Source organism: Belonocnema kinseyi, chromosome 6 (assembly GCF_010883055.1).
Source record: "Belonocnema kinseyi isolate 2016_QV_RU_SX_M_011 chromosome 6, B_treatae_v1, whole genome shotgun sequence".
Classification (NCBI taxonomy): Eukaryota; Metazoa; Arthropoda; class Insecta; order Hymenoptera; family Cynipidae; genus Belonocnema; species Belonocnema kinseyi.
Window position 1 is genome coordinate 96,754,430 of NC_046662.1, and position 17,913 is coordinate 96,772,342.

The following is a 17,913-nucleotide window of genomic DNA, read 5'->3' on the forward strand; positions in this document are numbered from 1 at the left end:
AATATATGTGTCTCAATTTTTTCTAGTGTCGAATAGTCTTAGTTATTGGCCGTTGAAAAGCAGTGTCCCGGTAGTGGCGTTTTGGCCGTTTAAGGGTTAAAGGGTCTACATAGAACTGCGTGATGGATTTTTCTATCTAGTAGATATATATAGCCCCAAAAGAGCGCCAATCTAATTTGGCGTGAACAGCCAGCCACGAATAATCCAGTGCTGGTGCTAGAATAATTCCAGTCTGCCAGTAATCCAGTCTGCCGGAAATATTTTACAATATCTTATAATATTTTTATTCAAGGTTGCGACAGAACCTATAAATCTTGGAAAAATCCTGGAATTTTTAAAAAGAGCCTTGATTTTGTATTACAATGCATTTTTAAAGTTTTAATAATTATATCAGTTAGGTGTGTGCAAAAATACTCGAATTTCGAACGAGTCGAGTCGAGTTTGTCAAGTTTCGAGTCGTGTACCGTTCTATTTCGAGCTTTCCGAAAAGATTGAAATTTTCAAGCACTCAAAAGTCTTTGAATACTTGAAACTTTCAGGTAATCGAACAGTTTTGAGTTCTCAAAAGCTTTTGGATAAAAAATGTCCAATTTTTCATTTTTACCCCAAATTTGTGCTTCGAAATCCGAAACCCCCCCTTGTACATACATCCAACATGAATGTTTTGAACTTTTGGGTAGTTCGACACTGTTGGAGTTTTCGAAAACTTTTGAGAACTCGAAACGTTGGAGTGGCTCGAAAGTTCGAGTCAGCTCTGTAAAGTTGCAATGCGATTATTGTGATCGAATGGGCAAAATAAGGTGATTACAATGAACTTTGTACCCTTTGGCTCGAACTCTTCTCGAAAAAGAACGGATTCGACTTAAAATTGTGAGCTATTTGCACATCCCTAGTTTGAGTACTATGCTGCGGATTTGACAATGTCTGATTTATAGGAATGCATTAAATTACGCTTTAATGATTTTAAGTTTATGGATAGATTCTTTAACCCTTAGTGAAGTATATAGGTTTATTATAGTTGCTATGCTGAATTCTGAGCATAACTATAAGTTTCAATTATAATTGTTTTGTATTTATAATTTGAACGCAAATATATGATTATGATACAAAACTTTTATTTAATGAATACTCAGTTTTTTCGCATGTTAGTCACGGTAAACCAGTTCGGGCTGTTTTTTTTACAATCACATAATTATAATTTACACAATATTGTAAACATATGTTCATAATTAATTGAAGGATGCCAATACAAAAATAGCCAATACACAAATTTGTGTGCATGTTTTTTCCCCTACACAGTCTTAAAAATGGAAATAAACTTTTAAAAGCGTTTTTTTTTTAATTCGATTTTTAAGTACTTTTTTCATATACTCATAGTATCAAAAGGGGTGACACTTTTGCGCAGTGACGTTTAGCAGACGTCCAAGGTGTGTCTGCTGTTGTCGTAAAACGCCGAATTGTTATTTTATCTGTTTTTCTGGAGCCAGATGACTTTGAAATAAATGTTATTTCAGTTAGATAATCCTTTTAATATCTCTGGAGCAGGTTTTTATTTTTTTTTAAATTGCGAATTACGCTTTTAATCGGCGCTCAACATCTACCGTGTGATACGACTTGAGCTGACAATACAGCATACTATATACTTTAAAAAAATTCGGTCTAATTCAATTAATGAAATCAGTACCTAAATTGCGAAATTGATTTCAGAAAACATGTTTTTTCTACTGTAAAATCACAAGAATATGGATTGACTCTTTTGAAATGTCATCCTCGAGTCCTGCAAATATTACATAAGCATTTTTTTAGGCCAATATCACGTAAGATTTTTCCGCAAACCTTTTTTTCTTTTTGCCGAAAGTAAAATCCTTTAATTCACTAAATGCTTAACTATTTGTGATACAAGTACGCAAAATATTTGATCGCTTACGAGTCTGAACACGAACAAGCAAACACCTGTACGCACGTATATCTCACGTTATTTTTTGCAATAACCGTCTCAGAAAGTTTCAAGCTAATGGTTGTTCTAAAACGGTTTTCGCGGGAGCTGGTCACTGAAATTTCAAGTGACTCCCGGAGTTACGGTAGACCCTGTAGCGGTCAGTAGGAATGTGTGAATTCTATTGCGTAGCTCCTTGGTTAGTCCCAGTTAGTCTCAGTGCGTCACGAGAACTCTTGCTCCAGCCGGCCGGTGCAGCGAAATCCCTATCGGGAGATTCCTAACTCAGCCGGGAACACTTGAGAGATCTGTCCCAAGTACCGCGCGATTAACTTTTCGAGAGAGCCTCGTGGGAGTTCACAAGAAATCTGCAGTTAGTCCGAGGCAGGTCTCTACAAAGTCTTCGTTATTCCGGCAATGAGGTGCTTTGCATATGATTTATAGACATGCAGAGTCCGCATTTCGAGATTGGTTTTGCAAAAATAGCTGTTGTAGGTATAACATTTAATGTTCAACGAACAGTCCCTTTCAGTAGTAAAATACACCATGAGTTTTTATCAGATCAAATCGTTACATTTCTTATCTGATGCGAAAAAATAAAATAATTAACACTATTTCATCTAAACCGTTCTCTCCTTCTTCTACTTCATGTTAATACAAACTTATTTTGCCTAAATAAACAATATATTTATTAATATACGGCTAAATTAATTACATTAAAATATGTCCCATTGTGGCGTCGCTTATGCGGTAAAATATATAGTTTAAACAGAAAAAGACCACCGCAAAATCAGATCAACAAACCCAAAATATATTTGATTAAAGCAATCTTTATTTTTAAAACAGCAAACAGTGACCTCGATTCAAGGATTTCCATATTTTTGATTTGGCTATGTGACGTTATTATCAGTTTCACTTGTCATAAAAAATCGAAACTTCACGTACAAATTTTTCGTCAGTAAAAAATACGGAGACATAAAATAAGTTTTAATACAAGAAAAAAAAATCTATTTCAATTTCGCGATATTCAGAGTTCGAACATTCTTAATTCAGCAGTATAATATGTAATTTAACGATTTATGTATGCGATAAATATCGCTGGTTTAGTTATACATTTTTTTCGTACACATTAATAGAAAATTATCAAAAATGCATCAAGTCACATTATAGAATTTCTTATGCGAAAAAATTTGATGTCCACGTAAAATTAGTGGTGTCATGTAAATTATTTTTGTGACTAATCACAACTATGTCTACGCCATCCATGAGACATTATAAAGGGTGAGGTGCGTGACCTATATTTTTTCTGTGACTAATCGCAAACGTTTCAAATTATCTGATTCTTTGTATTGTTTGGTTAGAATAATAATTTACATGAGTAGCTATGTAAATTGTTATTGAGGGCTAGGAATACATCTAGGATTTTGCTCACTTATTCGAAAAAGGAATAAGCCATGCGTTTATTTTGTTAAACACCTCAATATAAAACCACGTGGCTTAGACTTGCCTAGCCCCCATGTAACCCAATTAGACTTTATTCGGGGATTAGCATGGCTCAACCGCGTCAAAATGTTGTATTTATACAGCATTATCCATGGGGAGTGGGAAAGTAAACAAAATATAAAAAAAGACTTTATATAATATATGGGCGACCCCTAGGTAGTGGAGGACTGTGAAACAAATACAAAATCTCAGTATCGTAATTTAAATTGTTATATTTTGTTTTGTTTAGGCGATCGAAAAGCCGAGCACCGATCTTAAAACGGCCATAACTATAAAATCGACATAGAATAAGAGTACAAAATTGGTGAATTGTGAGGGTTTAAATACTTGAATTTTTCGTGTACACCAGATTGTATAGAGATTGCAATTGAATTTAAATTAATTTTTTTAAATTTATTAAAACACTTTAAATTAAGAGCGGTACTAAAAATCGCTGCTGGTTTTGAAAAACGATAACTTGGTCAAAATTTAATCAAAAAACTATTAGACACTTGGGGAAGTTGAGGTACGAATTTCGAGAAATTGTTGATGTTATTTAACTTCTCATATGATTTTTCTTGCTCAAAAAGTAAAAAATATATATTTTTAATATCGCTCGCGATAACTATGCTCATAATTGCTATTGGTGGTATAATTTTGTAGCAAGTGGTTGTCTTTAAATCGGAAAAATGCGTATAGCACAAATTCCACTTTGGTCCGTATTTTTATGTCCTTTCGCCCTACGTGGTCGTCCATATATAATGAAAAATAGTATGTGATATGGCGTGAGGATAGGTACTTTGCACTCGTGTGATTTCAGCACTTTCCCCACTTGTATCACAATAATCTATTTTATATTCTCAAGAATTCCCAGAGTGGCAGAAAAAGTTAGGGATTTAAAAAAAAAATCTTGCGAAAGTCAGTTAATTTCTATAAGAGGCCCATTAAATAACCGTTAATGATAATAAAATTTAATTTGAAATTGTTTTATTCCGTTGAAAATTTGACTTTTTTGTTCTGATTGAACTTTTTTTTCAATTCGCTGATATTTGCTGTTTAAAATTAATTTATTTAACTCAATATGTAACTTCCATTTTTTTTTTTTAATTTAATCTCTCTTAGTTGAAAGATCGTCTTTTCTTTGGTAAAAAAAAATCTTTTTGGTCGAAATATTCTTTTTTATGGTTAAAAATTGAATTATTTGGTTGAAAAAGCAACTGGTTTGGTTCATGCTTAATTTTTTTGGTGTGAAAATTCCACCATTTGGTTAAAAATTTGTCTTTGCATATCGAAATTTCAACAATTTCGTTAGAAATTGAACTGTTTTGTTGAAAATTTAATTATTTTGTTGAAAATTAAACTATTTATTTAAAAAGTAATCGTTTTTAGTCGAAAATTCAACTGGTTTGTTGAAAAATCGTCCTTTTGTGTTCAAAATTGCATATATTTGAAATTCTCATATTGTGTTATTCTAATTTTAAATAATTTTATTCCGCTTATAAAAGATCAGGGAAAAGTTAGGGAATCTTGAGAATGAAGTTTGTTTGCCACCCTGAATTTTCTTTATGTCCCAATATTGCAAAAAAATGTATTAAATTTCTTTAGGCTATCTTGTATTTTTTGTATATATTCATTGATCATTGGTAGTTAACTTTTCCTTTTCAGATCAACTTTGTTTAGTTTGTCTGTTTATATCTACATATACCTCTATTTGCAGGTCGAAGAAATCTACCCCCCAAAAATTGCCGAGTTTGCCTACGTCACCGACGGAGCGTGCACGGAGGAAGAGATCCTTGGCAAGGAATTGATAGTTTTAAAAGGTCTCGGATGGAACTTGTCTCCAATCACTCCACCTAGCTGGTTGAACATCTACATGCAGGTTGAGTCCGGAGATTGGTCGAAGCCTAACACATTCATTTACCCTCAGTATGGAGGACTGCAATATTCGCAAGCGGCGCAACTTTTGGATCTCGCCACTCTCGACGAAGGCAGTCTCAAGTTTTCGTACAGTCACCTAGCAGCCGCCGCACTTTATCACACAAAAAGCAGGGAAGCTGCTCTCAGAGCATCCTGCCTCTCCTGGGAGAAACTCGCACCCTGCGTTCGTTGGCTGACCTCTTTTGCAAACACCGTTGCCGAAGAAGGCTCTCAACTTCTTCTCAGGTCCGCCGCACCCCCTATCGAGTGTCACACTGGATCCGGCTTGCGAGCCACCGTACCTAATATAGTGATGGACGAGTCTCATCGTATACAGACTCATGTGGTGGATCTTACTATGCTTGAAAATGCCCAGCGGCGATTGACACAAGACATTTTATCACTGGATTGTCTCGACACAGAGATCAATCTCGATTCTAGCAATAGTCCCGATAACCAGAATGGAATGCTAACCCCACCGTCCAGTAGTCAAAAAAATTCACCAACACCACCTCGTCTTCCGCCGCAGTTACATCCGTATACATAAGGCATGCAATAGGCGCTCTAGTGGTTTCAATTATATCGTCAAGAGGCGTCACAAATGTTCCGTGAACACAAAGTTTATATGAAAATCAGCTTGCAGCATAATATAGCTGTTTCTGCTAGATCTGTGAATACTGGTTTCTGCTATCCAATGGAATAAACTAGTAAGTGACATTTGCTGGGATTAGAGCGAAATTAAGGGTGTATACGACACAACACTTGACCAATTCAATTAAACGAACTCGTTCATAAACTAATAATTCGAATGAATTTCCAATCATTGACAGACGTTCATCTTTCTTTTCATTAAGTCTGTCTGATACAAAAAGTTCATTCGACTTACTAGTTTATGGGTAAGTTTGTTTTAAAAAATTGGTTACATGACAGCATGTTGCATGGCCTCAAGGAGGAATTTTTAATTTAGGCCGATTATTTCTACACAGGTACTCCATTTTAATTCACCTCAGTCGGCTGGGGCCTGTTTTTTTTTTAAATTTTGATATCTCAGTGTAATAATTATATATATATTTAGAACTAATTTATTACATAAATTTCTAAAATATAAAATTCAATTTAATCGAGTCAGACGTATTTGCTAGTCTAAAATAATGAATAAAAAATTGTTATTGAAGATGAAGTAAACAGTGTCCACTCGTCAGCACTTTCGTAATTTTTTTAAATATTGGTGTTTTTATTATTTTTCAAAATTAATACTTATTTTATAGTAGGGTAAGTACACCAGTCTCTGGGCACGTGTGTGGTCGGCCGAATACTTATTTTCTTTTAACCAAATTGTTATAATGTTATAAAAGTCTAGTCATATGAAAGAGATTGACATTTATTTTCTAAACTATTTTTTGACAATTTGCAAACTGTAATACTTTTTTATATATGGCCTTCCAAAATTGGTGTCCGGTTACTGGCACAATTGATTTATATAATTTTGATCACTCTGCAGAATTTGAGCCGAAATATAACTTTCCCTCAAAACACGACAGAATATTTCTTATGGAAAAAATAGACAATCCAAGATTTACAGGATAATAAAATCAGTTTAAAAATATTCACCCTGTAAATTTTGCATTGGTCCCGTACTTTTTAGTCTCGTAACGATGATTTGGAAATTAGTTCAGAATATAAGTTACTGTAACATAAGATCTGATTTTTTAATTTTAAAGCTATTTGCACGAAAAAAATAATAGCAAGTAGGTATTTTTTTTAGTTATTTTTTTCGATTTCAGTATAATATATGTCCCGTAATTTGCAGATCCATTAATGAGTTTTCACTCATTAGATATACGTTTAGTAACGTGTTATAAAATGAAAGTATGTAATTCAGCTTTGTCGTGATCTCGTTCGTGTAGCAAAGCCTCAATCATTTAATTTTTTCTCCGTAAAATATATTCTTCCACGAAAATGTGGAAAACTTCCGAAGTGACGGATTTAAGTTAAAATTTCATATATCAGTTTCGAAAGTTGAACAAGGACTCCAATTATGCAAAAAGTGATCAAAATTTAATTAAAAAAAAAATGACGACTTCAATATTAAAATCGCTACAAAAGTGTTGAAAAATGTTGTTTTGTGTGTGACCATAGTGTCCATATACCACGCGTACAATTATTTAACAGTTTTAGACCCCCCACCTCCCCTTGTGTATAAACGGGGACTTTTGGTGAAGCCTCCCCTGACAACCCGTATAATTTAAAAAATTTGCTAAGCGATATAAAAAAAAAAAAGGTTTTGTAAAAAATAAAATTGGTTAAATAAACTTTAATTTAACTGTTCATCATTAACAGCGTTTTTAAAATGTTTTTAACAAAATCAAGATTAATAACATTGGCCACAATCGACTTAGATGAAATGGAATGAACCACACACTTCATTTAATCCAACTAAACAGTCAATTGAACAAAATAATAACGTTCTCCTTGGTGACATTATTAATTTACTTATTTTTGAAATAAAACTGAAATTCTAGACCATCTTAATACATCACAAACTTCTACAGAATTTAGTTTTTAATATAATTAATTAATATTTGTAGAAATTATAGAATGAAGTGTAAAAGAGCGCCTTACTTTCGTTTGATGTCTTCTATTTTGCGGAGTGTTGGTTTTTCTAGAATAGACAGAATTTATTAGGTTATTCCAAGGGATTGCAGGTTGATTCTACGAACAATGGCTTTGGACTTTGTGGTGCTAACATGTTGCTTGGTTGCAATTGCTCTAATAATTTTCTAGTAACAAATATTGTACGGGATATATTAAATTGACTCGGGGACCAACACTGGTGTAAATTTTCTTGAATAGGGTTCCTCTTTACTTCTGTGAAACTCTAGCTTTAAAAGCTTTTTATGTAGAGTTACTCAAGTTTCAATCTTTCTCTCTCTCCCTCTCTCTCTCTCTCTCTCTTTGGAGTTTTTAAACTTTGATTTTCCGAACGAATAGCATGGTTTATTTATAAATTAATTTTTACTGCTCAAATACAGTTTGAAAAAATTGAAACGACGATTAAAGAAAGGTTTTTTCTCCTATAAATTTCCAAAGAAATGTTTACCAACAATCGGAATTTTTGTTTCTCTGGTTATTTTGAAAATTTTTTCTTTTAGTTTAGCATGATTTTCCATATAACTTAAAACTTTTAGTTATGCAATATTTCATCAGTGTTAGCCCCGAAATACGTGCAAAACTTTTGCTATTGAGGGCACATTAAAATGCATTTATACGTTCGCCTCATTTCTTAAAAATGTAAATAATTTAGGATATCGAATATAAATCGAGGTGAAGATAGCGAGTAAAGTCTTCTATTTTTAATAAATTGCTACTTGCGAAAATAATGTTGTAATCGTTTTAGTAATAGTGGATTGTTATTATCTGCAACACTAGCGGTGCTTTATCTGATAATACAAAGAGCGATATTATCCGACTGACCTAGAAAAGGAAATAGAAAGTTTAGTGAATTTGAACCTCTACAGTGATCGCCTACATTATGAATTTTGTATGAGGTCATTCAATTATACGATTTTGTAGGGTATGCAAATTTTGGTGTGCTTGTATGGCATTCTGTGATTAGATCAATATAAAATGTAATAAATATTTCATCGCGGGTTTTATAGAGACTATTTTTCAAATTATATTTAACTCGCTTGCGTTTAATATGAAAGGACGACTTAACAATGTAACGAGTGCCTACGAATGTGCCTTTATGCTTGTTATTTTTATTTAGAGGATCAGAGTGTACGTGAAAAAAAAAACGAGTGAGGATATTGTGAATAGTATTCTTTTATAAAATGTGCTTTATTCTAACGCAATATGCCGTTGCAATGCGTTGTATGGTGGAATGAGTGTTTTTATGTAAATATAAATACTACAAAAGAAAACATACGAGTATACTTTCCCGTCATTGAGCAAGATTTATGAACTTGCAGAAGTTTATATATGTATATTTGTAAGGAGAAAAATTGATAATAAAAAATACAAATATGAAACACATACAGTATGTAATTTAATTTAATGGCACTTACCTACTCTTATTTTTACTTCGGTACTAAAAAAATTTAGAGAAAATGTACATATTATTAACTTTTTGTAAATCAAAGTTCAGTCGCTTTTTAAGGAATGATTTCCACCTAAAATTTTAATTTTTACCCCTCAAACCACCTTGTATTGTACTGCAAAATTTCCTAACAAATGCAAAAAAATGACATAATTAATGGATGATAAAAGTAATATTTCTTTTTAAGAATATTTGACAATTATTTAAGCATTTTTTACTTTTTTATGATTTTTTTCTTTTAAATAATGATACTTTTGGTCAAAGACTTGTTCCTTTTCATATGAAAGATGGAGAAAATTATAGTTTTTTTTTTTAATATCTTGCAATATGTTTCTTAGTAATCAAGATGTTCTAATCTCAACGAAATTGATCTGCAAACAAAATTTTAATTGGGCTATAAGTTCTGCGAAAACAAAATATTGAATAATAAGTGGCATAGTGTCTTACACCCAAAATATCACTCAACATTCATTAACTGCATTATTACTTCCACAAAATTATAACTTTTCACGATTAACAGGGACAAATTATTTAAATAATTACGAGAAAAATGTTATTGAACAAATATTTCTGTTGAAAACATTAACTGTATCATTTATCCCAAGAAATAATAGGCTTTCACGCTTTACTAAAATAAAATTTTTTAAACATTTTTAAAGAATTCAACATTATTTCAAAAATACTTAAAAAACTTTTCGCTTATGAAATAAAAATATTTCATCTTTAAAAAAGTCCAAAAAATACTGTTTTTAACATACATTTTACATAAAACCGCTATTTTGCATGAGGGGTGGGGGTCCTCGAACATTTCTTAAGAGGTCACTAAACATTAATTTACAAAAAGTTAATAGCAAACACTTTTTATTCCATTTAATCGAAAACGGAGTTTTTCCCATTTAGAAACCCATGTTAGTTTCAAAATCCGGGTGGCACCTGTTAACGTTGACCGATTTGTAAAAAATGGGGAATTTATTTTTCTGGAAAACATTTTTTTCATCGAATTTAGGTTATTTTACTTTTTTTTAAGTTGTAAATTTGTTCAGTTTAAATCGACGAAATTGTCTTTTTTCAATTTTTTTTTTGCCTTTTTACATATTAAATAAAAAAATTGAAATTTTGATTGAGCTGTATATTGTTTTCAAAAGTTTTATTTCAGTTTATTTAGAATTTATGGAGCAATAATAATTTTCTGCACTAATTTCTTATTTATCACAGGAAATTTGACAAAAATGTTTAAAATATTAATTCCACGCAGAACTGTTTTATCGTCGGAGCAGACATCAGCGCTATCTTTGAGAGAAAAGTTCAGTAATCGCATTCAAGTTGTGAAATGGCATTTGACCGTTACAAGTGGTATCTCGCACGGGGTTTGTTTGAAGAACGCGATATCCATGAGTTACAAAAATTGCTCAAATTTTTTCCGGAATAGTAACAAATAGTGGTTACAACGTAATCCAGTGTAAGGCCGGACATGTGAACTAAATATTTTATGGAATTGGGGAATTAAATTCAGGGAATTACTTTTCTTTGTTTCGCGACAAAGCACGACGAAGGCGGTTAGGTCTAATTTTGCTGAATATCGCGGGAAAATTTCGTCAACATCGAGACTCTGGAAGAGCACAGACATTTGTACAAAAGTGAAGCAAACATTGGATTAAATCTTAGCAGAATATATTGACAAATATGTCAAGTCCTAGGAATAAAAGCAACGGGCCAGCTGAAATTCGTGAGGGAACGAGAGTCGTCCTGAAGGAGATCACCGCCTCCCTTCAAAACTCACCGGTGAAGCATATTTCTCCTCATAAAGTGAGTATTTTCTTAAAATTACTACCACATTATTCTGATGTCTTTCAATGAACTTTTGCTGTATGGACGACGTGAATCGTCTAGTATTTATTTTCTTTATTTACTCTTTTTGGAGTGAGGAACCTGTGAAGATACTTTTCAAAATTTTTGTCATATTTCGTTTTCATTATTTATTTAGACTTTTTCAAATTTCGATATATTTTTTACTTTTTTTCCTACTGATATCACAAAACTAAGAAAATATCTTGAATTTGTAAACATGTTCAGCATTTTTCATAATGAAGTTAAATTTTTCTAAATTTACTTGATGCTTAAGCAAACATTATTGCATCCTAATATGTCATGTCAGTTTATTTTTATTAGATTTTGAACACAAAAACTGGTTCTGGTCCTAATATTTCCAAAAATTATATTCGTTATTTGATTCTTTATTTATTTGGTTCTTCAAAATAAAGTTTATTTTTTAGATAATAATTCTTTTTTTGAAGTCTCATACATATTTTCACTTGTATGTTCCTTACTCAATGTTTAATTGAGTAAGTGTTCAAATCAATCATTTCAGGTATCCTTAGAAATGATTACCTAAACATGAAACAAATAAAAAGTATTTAAAAAATCTAGGTTCTTTAAGTTACCCGGAAGTGCATACCGTCTTTTTTTATGCTTTGACGTCTTTCTTTTCTTTTTTTATTCTTTGATAGACTGACAGTTCGGTCGGAGTACACGTATTCCTATAAATAAACGAAGCATCTGTTAGGCTACAGAGGAACAAAAATAAATTTCCTTTCGTACATAAACATATGTATATGCACTTGTTATATGTATTTTTGAAATTCAAGGAACGTAAAGAATTCTACATTCCCTGATTCGAAGAGTTCAATGTTCAATAATGTATTTTGTGAAAATAATCCTCTGTTTTTTGTATAAGGTTTTATTTTAGTCTTGAATTGAAAACAAAACCGAGTGGCACCTGTAATGTTTTCTATTTGATTAGGTGATAGAAAAACAGAATTTTTCATTTTTCACATGGAAATTGCTAAACGCGTATATTTGATAAAAGAAAGTATTTCTCCACTTTAAGAATGTATGGCGTAATTTAACATTTTTTTTGTATCGCCATTTTTCCAATTAAGCTTCTTGCTACAAAATATATTCTTAATGTTTAAAGGATTCAGAGATCTATGATAACTTTAAATTATTGGGAAAGGGACGTTCAATTATTTATTTTCTCGCAAAAATTAATGAATGTTGCCAATAATAATCTAGTAAATGCAATAAAAATAATACTAGGTATCGCCCCATAAAAATAAAATTAATTTGGATCCGATATTTAAATACCTTGGCTTTGCTTGTTAGCAAAGTAATACATGTTTACAAACGTTTTTATTTTCTTGATTTTTATATTTAAGTGGAGGGATTTTTTTTATGTTTCTGACAGTTTAACAGATCCTTTTAAAAAAAGTGCTAAAGCCCTATAGAAATATTCAGTTTTTGCTAATATTTAAGGAGTTTGAACTCTTCAAAATATTTTAGAACTCCGGGTTTTTTTTTATTGGCAAGAATAAAAAGGAAGTAGGTGTATCTACATAAATTAATTTTTTTTCAAATAGTTACTGATAAAAATATAAATAACATAAAAAGATAAACAGCAGAACTTAAAACTTCCTCTGTTATAGTTATATATTCTTTTTTTCATTTCTCTAACTTTCTACATTTTATTCTAATGTATTTTTATCAGTCTAAAGCCGTCCGATGTCCAAAATATTTATAACGACCAGCTATAAAATTATAATTTAAAAAAGAACACAAAAATTAGTCAAAAATAATTTTAAAAATTCCGTTTTTAAACTAGACTATTTACGGCTTAAATAAAATTTTAAACTCAAATATGTTTGCACTGAATCTATACAAATTAAAAATGGTAATCATCACGATTTAATGATTGATGGAATTCTTAAAAGAGAAAATATTTTTGATCGATTTAAAACATATAAAAGTGATTTAACAAACTCGATTTTTGTTGGACTTTTTTTATTTCATTTCACAGTGGTCCGGATCTTGAATGTAATGTTCTTACACGGCTACAGGTTGTATTTCTTAATGATTTTTTTTTAGAAATGCTTACCATTACATTTTGAAGAGATTTGTAGTTTGCAATTTTTTAATGTTTCTGTTACAGCAGCAATAATAAAAAAGGGGACAAAATGGCCATTTCAGCTCAATGAATTTTTATGTTAACAAAAAATGCTCTATTATTGCATATGTTTTCATAGAGCAGAAAAAATCCTATTAATATTTAACTTAATTATTATAAACAATTCATACGATCAAATTATTAACTGTGTCTTTTTCTCATAGAAAAAAATGGTTGTAAACATTTTTTAATCACAACATTATTGCATCTGCCCTCAGAGAACATACATGATCCTGCTAATAATTAACTTAATTATTGTAAACAATTTTTACAAATAAATGATTAAGTATGTCTTGTTCTCATAGAAAAATATTTGTTTTTACTCTAATAGCTTAGGATTTGCATGAGTCATAATTTGTACCGGACAATAACATTGGTTAATATCCACCTCTTTAATAAACATTTTTATAAACAAACCTCATTTTTTAAGTTTTTCTCAGCATTTTCCAAATTGAAGCTTTATCAAGCACAAATAATATGTATTTTGAATAATATTTTTTTAAAGAAATTTCACAATCTACCTTTTCCACGCAGAGGAAAATTACTTTTCCCTCAATTATTATTGTTAAAATTGCCTTATTTATCATAATAAACTAACGTAATTAATCAAAAATTCATTGATATAATTGTTAATATAAATTTAGTGGTACAATAGGCTTCATAGCTTGAGTGTCAGGGAGCCCCCCCCCCCCCGGCCACATTACAACTAATACAAATTTATATAGCAGATATTTCAATCTGCCATCTCCTCGAAAAGAACTGATTTAAAAAAAAAAATTATTTTTGGTGTTAGCCTAGTTATGAAAACTTCAGCGCGAAGTGGAGCAACGATCAGCATTTATATTTGTTATCAATAAATAACAAATAAGAATGATTAACCATTTTTATAATTGTTAATTACAATTTCTTTAAATGTTTAATTGAAGAACTAAATTTTAGTACAAGCATAATTATAATTGAGCTCAAGTAAGATATTACGCATAATAATAATATTTACGATTTTTGTAAACAATTCTATAAATTAATGTTCTAAAATTGAATATTTTTAAACGTTATGTTATCTTTTTACCTGAATTAATTAACTACCAGCTAACTTCCTTTCGTTGAGTCCTGCGTGGAAACCGTATTCTATTAATATCTTATTTCTAAAAAATAATTTTTTCTTAATAAGCGTGCTTTGAAAATATTTTTTAAGAAGTTCATTATGTTAAATTAAAATAATAATTATCATGAAAATGTTTGCGTAGAAATTATAATTAAAGGGTTGCAGTAAAATAAGGGTTGCAGTAGAACTAAATAACGAAAATGTTTGCCGAAAATGGGCTTTTCTACACAAAATTCTTTTAAAAATCGGATACATATTATGTTACAAGGATTTTTTTCGAAATCTCATTTTAAATATATTAATAAAAATATTTGTACGTAATTCAAAACTAGTTAAATGACTCTGCACTGTCCTCTCATCTTCTTTTTTCTGGTTGCCTAACCTCTTACCTTTTTTAAACCCCCTTTCCTAACCATATTCTTCTTCGTAAAAAGTTTTTAATAAGTAAAATAATAAAATACTTCTTTTTTTGAGAGAAGGGTCTTAAATAAAACTATTTGCAACTTTTTGCAGCGCCAAAGTACCAATCAAATTCAAGGCCATGTGATGAGTGTAACAGCTGATCAAGTCAGCCCTAAGATCAATATTTTTTCACCCATATTGAAAAATAAAAGTTTAAATAACGCGAACATTTTTTTCGGGAACTGTTAGTAAATATTAAAGGAACGTTTGTGGCCTTGCAAAGAGTTGGAGAAAGAAAAAAGTTTATTTATGCAAATAATGATTATCGACGGACACATTTAGGTTTTTCCACTTATCTCTGATACGTATGTCAGACCAAATATGTTTATTTGCATTTCAAGTGCAAACATTAGTTTCTGCATTATTGGTGCATAATGTTCGTGATCGATTTTTTTTGTTTTGTCCCACTTTAATAAATATAATCCTCATAACTAGCCTATTGACAACATTGCAAATTGCCTTCAGGGTGTGACGAAAGCACGGTCGGTATTTCTCCAAAATAGAAATTAAAAAAAAAACTTTTTTCACTATTCTAATTATTTAGGACCAGAGACAAATTCTCGCATGCCTTCTATTTATCGTACCAAATTTTTAACACAGTATCTCATTCTGTGTGGACGTAAGTTGGGAAAGAAAACTTCCACGGGTATTTTCTTCAAACAAAATTTTGTCTCAAAATATCCACCGGAACAAAGCAGAGACATGGACTTCATTACCTCCTCTTTCATTTCCCAAACTTTTAGAGCGATACCTTATTTCGTTTAGACGTAAGTTGAGAAAGGAAAATCGAAGACCAGGTTTGGTGACGTGACCCTCTCGTCACATGGCCTTAAATCTTTATTTTCCACAAACAGCCACTTTATACGGGTTTTTGTCGTTTTACTTTTTGCCTTGCGTTCAGAAATGATATTCCTTAAAATTATTACCGCTTATTTATGAAGAAGCATGCACCTTTCTTCTTTTAATTAGAACTTTCAGCGAAAATTCATATATTGCAGTGCGATAACGTTACACTAAATCTTTATTTTCCAGGAATAAACTAGTTTTTTGTATGAAAACTTTTTTATTTGTTTTCAGCCTCTCGATATCTCGCGAACAAATTTTTATTATTTTTTTAAATTGAAAAATAGATTTTTAGCCGCTATTGAAAGGCGATTTTAAACCCCCATTAAATTGGAACCTACAAACTCTTGAATGATTCATTCGGAATTGGTTAACTTTATCTAATCAAGCTGATTTTCTCCCAATTTAGCAACTTAATACCTCGGTAGTAAGTTTTTATTTTTGGTTTAAACTGAAAATTGCAGTTTTTATTGTAATACGCATTTAGTTATATACTGCAACCTTTTAATTAAAAGTTTTTGTTTAAAAAAAGGTTTGTAACAATTATATACATTTATTTGAAATCAATATTGCTGGTTCAATATCACAATTAGGCAAATGCAAACACAATAATTAAAGAAAAATTTATAATTTTTCTATGAGGAATTGGAAGCCTGAGACTTTTTTATGTGTAGAAACTGCCATTCACATGTAAGAAAAATTCATATTTAATTCCTCGTATTTAGTTTTAAAATTGCTATATTAAGTTCTTGTTTGATAGTTTTAGTGAAAAGCGGCTTTGTTGTATGTATTTGGAAATCAGAAAGTTAATTTTCTGTTGATAGCAATATTTTTAAGAATCATATAAATTAATTTTGGATAAATTCTGTTGGTTAATTATAACAAATAAGGTGATTCCAAATATAGTTAATTAAAAATATTATTTCTCTAAACAAGCACGTATAGTATTCCAGGGACATGATATTGTTAAGTTTTTTATTTGCAGCCATATTATATCAGTTAATTTTTACTATTTTTTAGTGTATACATGGAAAGAATTAGTCGCTTAAAAATGCGTCGACTTTGTGTATTAGTCTCGGATACGAGAAGAAGTCGAATAAAGTTTTGAAACCTCCTTGTTAAATATCAATAATTATCTAGAAATTATTACACATTTCAGAAGAATAAGAAAATGTTAATTGCAGAGTTTAAATAAACAGCGGTATCAAATTTCTAATCCAGTTGACGAGAGTCTCAGCGACAGTCGAAGAAAATCGAGAAGAAAGGAAAGAGAAAAAATATATTCGTAGTGTCACAAGTTCAACATCCATTCACGTTTCTATGCATATACACATACACCCATGCATACAGACAATATTTTTGCAGCATACCCGACTTTATGGCTTATATGCAAGCCTATACTAAACTAACTTAATACTACACATATAACGCTGTATACACTGACGGACTAACGCAGTTTCGCACGCTGAATGTCAATATCCGAAGGGCCCTTATATACTCACTAGGTGTTTCGTTCACTGCTTGTGAGAATCACAGCCGTATCTGTAGTATGAAAGGCCCGAGAATGTCTTACTGTTAAGAAAGCTTGTATAAACAAAATCTTTTATTGATGTTAAATGTAATTTAACTGTACTTAACAATATTATAGACACGAAAATGTTAGAAGAGCTTATTCCGTTATTCTTTCAATTGTAATGCAATTTATAATATTATTCAGAGCTGCAGATTGAGCTAGAAATTTACCCCACAATACCTACCGTTTGGGACCCGCAAAACAGAAGGTGCACGATTACCACTTAAGTTCGCGTGTAAGCCGAAAATGCACGACTCCAACTTCGGTTTGCTCAGGTCTTCTGCTGCATTTGAAAGAAATTGGCGATTTTAATGTTTCGCGTGATTCTTAATTTCATGTCGCAATTGACATGAGATTCATGCGCATAATAAGCGGGAAATCCCTAATGGACAAAGTAAAGAATGGTTAGAATGTGTGAATGAGACCCTACTTAGAAGAGACATAAGAAGTCACAGAAACACGAGAGCCTGCATGAAAAAATGCATGGACATAAAAG

At 31.2% G+C, this 17,913-nt stretch overlaps 2 protein-coding genes across 2 annotated transcripts in view; both read left to right on the forward strand.

The window, feature by feature from the left end:
• The window catches only part of LOC117174224 (G1/S-specific cyclin-E), a 21,499-nt gene extending 12,129 nt beyond the window's left edge, over positions 1 to 9,370 (forward strand). The window contains exon 3 of the mRNA XM_033363097.1: positions 5,136 to 9,370. Coding sequence (XP_033218988.1) covers positions 5,136 to 5,882 — 747 coding nt within the window. The 3' untranslated portion in view covers positions 5,883 to 9,370. The remainder of the gene's footprint in view (positions 1 to 5,135) is intronic.
• A 1,409-nt stretch (positions 9,371 to 10,779) lies between these two features.
• LOC117174663 (enolase-phosphatase E1-like) overlaps positions 10,780 to 17,913 on the forward strand; it is a 42,426-nt gene continuing 35,292 nt past the window's right edge. The window contains exon 1 of the mRNA XM_033363949.1: positions 10,780 to 11,240. Within this exon, the coding sequence (XP_033219840.1) occupies positions 11,118 to 11,240 (123 nt within the window). The 5' untranslated portion in view covers positions 10,780 to 11,117. The remainder of the gene's footprint in view (positions 11,241 to 17,913) is intronic.